The 5762-nt window shown below is 31.7% G+C and overlaps 1 protein-coding gene across 1 annotated transcript; it reads right to left on the bottom strand.

Moving 5' to 3' along the window:
* Window positions 1-203: 203 nt before the first annotated feature.
* Window positions 204-5497, bottom strand: LOC100809867 (ras-related protein RABC2a). The gene is made up of 6 exons (XM_003556257.5): window positions 5137-5497; window positions 4103-4171; window positions 2906-2971; window positions 1612-1733; window positions 1300-1428; window positions 204-718 (listed from the first exon to the last, which is right to left on the bottom strand). The coding sequence occupies exons 1-6, from the start codon at window positions 5282-5284 to the stop codon at window positions 614-616; spliced, it is 639 nt and encodes a 212-aa protein (XP_003556305.1). The 5' UTR covers window positions 5285-5497; the 3' UTR covers window positions 204-613.
* Between the last annotated feature and the right edge of the window lie 265 nt (window positions 5498-5762).

Genomic DNA, 5762 nt, shown 5'->3' with positions numbered 1-5762 from the left:
TGGTATCCTTAAGGCAATTCAACACAAGTATTTGATGAGCTTCGTTTCCACGCCATGATAATTCTTAGTACTACGAAGAAATTTTAAAAACAAGACATCAACTTCCAGTGCTTTTGAGGTTTGAAAACAAATGCAGACATATGATATGAATACAAAATGTTTTCTCAGCCAAAGTTATCAGGGGGTAAACCATGTACCAAAAATAAGGGGGTAAACCAAACCCAAAAATAGTACTCGTAACTTTGCTGTATATCCTATTCTAACCAAATCTCAAACCAGCCCTAATACATTCATAGTGGAGATATATTTACACAAGATGTACAATACCGTGTAGGTGTTTCCAAAACTATAACAGAAGGGGGGAAAAAAAGCACAATATATTGAAAAACACAAAATTTGTTATGCTGTGGCTCCACAAGATAATGAGAGAACAATATATCCATCTCAAGCATCATCTTGTGGAAGTTATGGAAATAGGCTTGGAAAAAATATTGGAGCATATGATCGTCCAAACTATGTGATTGTGACACCTGATATGATGCAAAAGACCTACTAGTAACTATAGTAGTCCCTATTGTAAAATCTATTGCACAATCATGTTGCAGAATATTTACTAAGAACAGCAACCACCGCTTTTAGATGTCTCATATATGTGTTTCTGCTTTTGTCTTTTCACTGCAACAGACCCCCTTTCCCTTAAACTCGGCACATCTAATATCTGTAAATGTCAAATGGAAGAACAAAGAATTTAGCAGGTGACAAGTTGTTAAAAATTGGAGAATGGAAAAGAGTGATAGTGAGGCAACACAATGTTATACATTTCACTTTAATACTCTAAATCATAGTACTAAATAACACTGATTAAGAACTTTATTTCTACTAAAATTATAACCGTGAAAAGACATATTACTCTGTGCTCTGCAAGTAATAATTACTAACTTACCCAACCAGACACAAATATATAAAAAATAAGATTATTATTTCAATAGATTAATGAATAGTAGGGTTTTATGAAAATGGAGGTTGATGCTTTAAATTTCAGCTCTTGCTTTGGTGATCTATAATTTGATACTATTATCATTTGGGTTAAATTTGTAAAATAAATTTTCGAAACATAAACTTAAAGTTCAAAATCTTAAGGACACTAGAAGCTGCTGAATGTAAACTTTTAAATTTATATGAAAATGAGGAGAAATGATCAAGCTTTTATTATACACACAATATAACAAATGGAATATTGCTAAAGCAGAGTACAAGGAAGCAACTAGAGCACCAGAAATGTAATAAGATCATATATACCTTTAATGTGAGATCATTAAAGCATTGCTGAACATTTTCTCTAGTTTTAGCACTACACTCTAGGAACAAACATCTATGTTGCTGTGCAAGAGCCATACCCTCTTCTTTGCTTACAGCTCTTTCACTCTCCTGAAAAGTAATACAACTGACAGTCTTCAAAATCCAAACAATGAAAAGCAAGAAAATAATATTGTGGAAAAAATTATTACTTCAAAATCAGTTAGTATGAAAAAAAGATAGCATAATATGTATGGTTTCTGTCTGTCTTTTCCTGAGTAAGGAAAGGAGTAAACCATTCACTATAAAATTTACCTTATCCACCTTATTGCCAACAAGAATTTTGATGCTATCATGATTAGTTGAATAAAGCTCAACTTCTTTTGCCCATATATCGATGAGGTTTGTAAATGTCTCACGCCGTGTCACATCATAGACTAAATAGAAAATTGAAGTTAAAAAACTATTAGATGTCAACAATAAAGGCAATACTGAAAAGCATAAAGAATGAGCAGCACATTTTTGCAAGTACAAGCATTCTTTTTAAGAGCTTAACCATTTAAATAGTATAGAAAACCATTAAGGAATGTTCTATGAATTTAGGAAGTGCTGATGATAAAATCAAATGCAATTGACTGAGTAAGAGTATGGGTTTTAGGTCATTTGGTTGGAGTTGATTAAGCGGTGATTGGTTATAACTATATAAACACAAGTGAATTGAATACTTGTTCAGGTTTTGAATACTAGTTCAGGTTAGAGAGCAATGCAAAGTGCTTCAACCAACAGCCTAAAAATTGTCTCTGTCTAGTAGTATCAAGTATTCAAAACGGTAATCAACATGAACAAGCAGTGAAACAGGAAAAGGGGAAGGGGGAGCAAGCTATTTAGAGAAAACATATAAGTTTATCACGCACATTTATACTAAAAATTACACCTCCAGAGGATATTAGTACATCCAAGCATTACAATACGAATAAGAGTAGTGCTGCATAGCTTACAGGACAAATGATCAAAACATAAGACAAAAGAAAAAAAAAAGTGATGTTTAATTTTTCACTGTTTTATTTAATAATAACCTGTAATAAGTGTGCATTTCAAAATTACTTTTACAAAATATAAACATTGATACTATAAATGACTAAATATAAAGTTAAAAAGAAGAAAAAAAGCCATCTACAGCGCAAATTGTAAAAATAACCTCCATAAAAATACATATGTGATAGAAAATATGATAAGATATTCTATCAGTATTCTTAGCCTAACTAATCAGTTTGTATTTGATAGAATATATTATTAAAATATATGATAAGATATTCTATCAGTATTCTTAACCTAGCTAATCAATTTGTATTTGATAGAATATATTATCAAAATATAAGATAAGATATTCTATCATTATTTTTAGTTTATCTTTAAGCTTGTAATCATTTATATAAGCTAGTGATGCTTAAGGAAAGGGGAGAGAAAAATATTCTTTCCCTCATCCCTTGAGCTAATTTTTGGGGTTGAGTTAGGCCTCTCACATTATACACTCGATATGAAAGGTCATAAATCTAAGTATATATTAAAATAAATAAATTTATTTTTCATATATAGATAGAAAGAATACCAAGAATGATTCCATGTGCACCTCTGTAATAAGAACCTATAACTGTTCCAAACCTCTCTTGTCCAGCTGCAAAAAATAAATAAATGAAGATTATAATCTAAGATTTCACTAAACAGAATGCAACTTGAAAGTAATAGAGATCAACATGTACCCCCAGAGATCTTGACAGTATGGGAAAGATAACTTCTTCTGCAATCAGAGACAGAATCTAATCCTAACCAAGACTGGAATGTAGAAACTAAACTACGATATCACCTTCTTCCCGTAACATTATCCTATACATGTTTGGGTTGTAGTAACTTTCAATTACTTTACCGGGTCTAAATCTTCAGTAACTTTTGGACTACCACATTCACGCTATAACCTTTAACTTCAGACTTGAAAATGCATTCAAATTAAAAGAATAAAGTTTTGCATCACTAAATTTAGCTTCAAAAGCTTTGGTATTGGATGAAAGGGAGGGAGAAGAGACAAAAAGTCAGGCTCTGACCTGTAAAATTTGTTTTGTAAGAGACTAATGACATCTTGTCATTACTTATCAGTACCATAGTCCTAGTGAGTTTTAAGAAACAGATAATATTCAAATCGAAGCAACAAAATTATGCTTGTGTTCGTATGGTGCAAGGCTCTTTAATTGCTTCCATCATGATTAACAACCCAGATGATATAGAGAAGAAGAGGAACCATTTCTAGAGTTTATTTACTAATAAAACAGAATTTCATTGACATTATATTTTACTCCTTTCAAAATTGTCTGAGTGTTCAGATAAAAGTATAATTTAATGTAATTCTTTCTGTTTCAGCAAGATAAAAGTATAATTTAATGTAATTCTTTCTGTTTCAGCAAGAGGTAGAAGGAATTACCATTCCCACTTACTCTATCCTCATATGTCAGTTATTTTCATGTTTTCCCAATCTTACTCAATATTTAATTTGGTAAAGAACTAATGTTGTACTGACATCTATCTCCCTGTCCTTTGCTAAAGACCTAACTAAGGACAAAATGAGATCTTAAAAACATCACTTCTAATAGAAATATTAGTTTATAAATGACAAAGACAAGAAAGCAATATTATTAATACTAGAATTTTCCCAGATGAACAGACAACTGAGTTAGAAAAAGGAAAATACTTAACTACATACATACATATAAGAAAACTCTTCAGCTAAACAAAAAAAGAAAATGTGATCAATTACCTGTATCCCAAATAGTAAGCTTCAATCTTTTACCACCAACAGTAAAAAGCTTTATCTTGAAATCCACACCTTAAATGATTAAAGAACCAACAGCTCAGTATGTAACAAGGTGATGACACCAAAAACTACAGAGCGAAATAGCTTATGCTACGAAGCACTCAATCATAAAGGAAGTATAAACTTCAAAGTCAAATGCCTCAAAATTAATAAACCATAACCAGCTTAAAGTATCAGACAAATAAAAGACTATGAACAAAGAAGGTCTAAGGCCTAAACATCACCTCACTAGACAAATGCACCATTTAACCATATGCAATGGATCAATTAGTTAAAGTTTCAAGTAAGATATTGTGATCATGAAAACAAACAAAAAAATCCTCAAAAAATGAATGGAGTGATTTAGCAAATTTAAACGAATGACATTGAACACCAAAAAAGTTAAGCAAGTGTTTAGTCTGTTTCATGTTTTCTTTTGCAATAGATATCTTTTCACTGATAATAAAAAAAAATGCCACGTTATTTTTCACATCAATTTCTGTTTTCAAGATTTTGGGAAGAAAACTTCCTTCACAGAATCTTGAAAATGTAATGAAAACAAAATCTTGAAAATATAATGAAAACAATATGGTACTTCTTTAGACATCAATTTTCAATTCTATGTAGACCATCTAAAGAGATTTTTTTTTACAATCAGAAAAGTTGTTTGTAAAATGGCTTTGACATACTATTCCTCCGGCATAAGTCAAATAGAAGCAAGATAGGCATAAGGTTCAACAAGAAGATGCGGATATCGAAAAATAAAATGAAATAACCGAACCACAAATTGGAATAAAATTCCTAAAAGACCAAAAAGTCCATAATAATATAACTGAAAAGTGAAAGGAAGTGTAAGTACTTTCCCCAAGAATGCATGACTCTATGAAACATTTCACTTGTCAACAAAAAGACCCTCTCATGGTTTGATGGAATTTAAGAACGTAGTATGATCCTAGGCCACCTTGTTCCATTTTCCTAAGAAAGAAAAAAAGAAGTACCAATGGTGGGGGAGAGGTGATTGATGGAGTTAGAGTTGGAGATGAAGCTGAGGAGAAGACTACTCTTGCCAACACCAGAATCACCAACCAATAAAACCTTAAAGGAGTAATCGTAGTTGCTACTTCCAACTCTTGAATCAGAACCCATGTTTTCTTTTTCTTTTTGCAGCTTCCAAAATGAGCCAGAAATCAGAATAATTCCACCATGATTATCTCTCACTTTCAAGAATAGGGTGAAGAATTGAGACAAGAAGGTGAAGCTGGCAAGTAGTCCAAGCGGTTGAGAGTTTGGTCTAAAGAAAATCTATTCATTCATTCAGAATGGTTAGGACAAATCTCCTCTTTCTTTCTTTCTTATGCACTTTTTTTTAATGTGTCATAGATTGGATTGAGTCCACGCGCCGTTTCTTGTTGCACACAACATTTCTTTTAAGTATGCCGGCCATATTGGTAATGTTTTGTCTCTTGTGAAACAAAACACACTTCCCACTTGATTAACTTCACCAACATCATTTTTACTACTTCCTTCTTCTTAACTACTCCCTCCATTTTACTTTTAAAATATATTTTCCTTTGTGTCCTTGTATAACAATTAATTAAAAAAATCAATTCTTCCTTGAGGTTCA

Source organism: Glycine max, chromosome 20 (assembly GCF_000004515.6).
Source record: "Glycine max cultivar Williams 82 chromosome 20, Glycine_max_v4.0, whole genome shotgun sequence".
NCBI classification, from domain to species: Eukaryota; Viridiplantae; Streptophyta; class Magnoliopsida; order Fabales; family Fabaceae; genus Glycine; species Glycine max.
Note: the sequence above shows the minus strand (reverse complement) of the source record. Positions and strands in the feature narration are given on the sequence as shown.

Excerpts from the sequence above, each read along its gene's own strand:
- LOC100809867 (XM_003556257.5), bottom strand. The coding sequence starts at position 5,284 with ATGGGTTCTGATTCAAGAGTTGGAAGTAGCAACTACGATTACTCCTTT. Across the intron at positions 2,972-4,102 it reads GCTTACTATTTGGGATACAG|CTGGACAAGAGAGGTTTGGA; the intron begins GTAATTGATCAC and ends TATTTTTTGCAG. Across the intron at positions 1,734-2,905 it reads TGCACATGGAATCATTCTTG|TCTATGATGTGACACGGCGT; the intron begins GTATTCTTTCTA and ends TTTTCTATTTAG.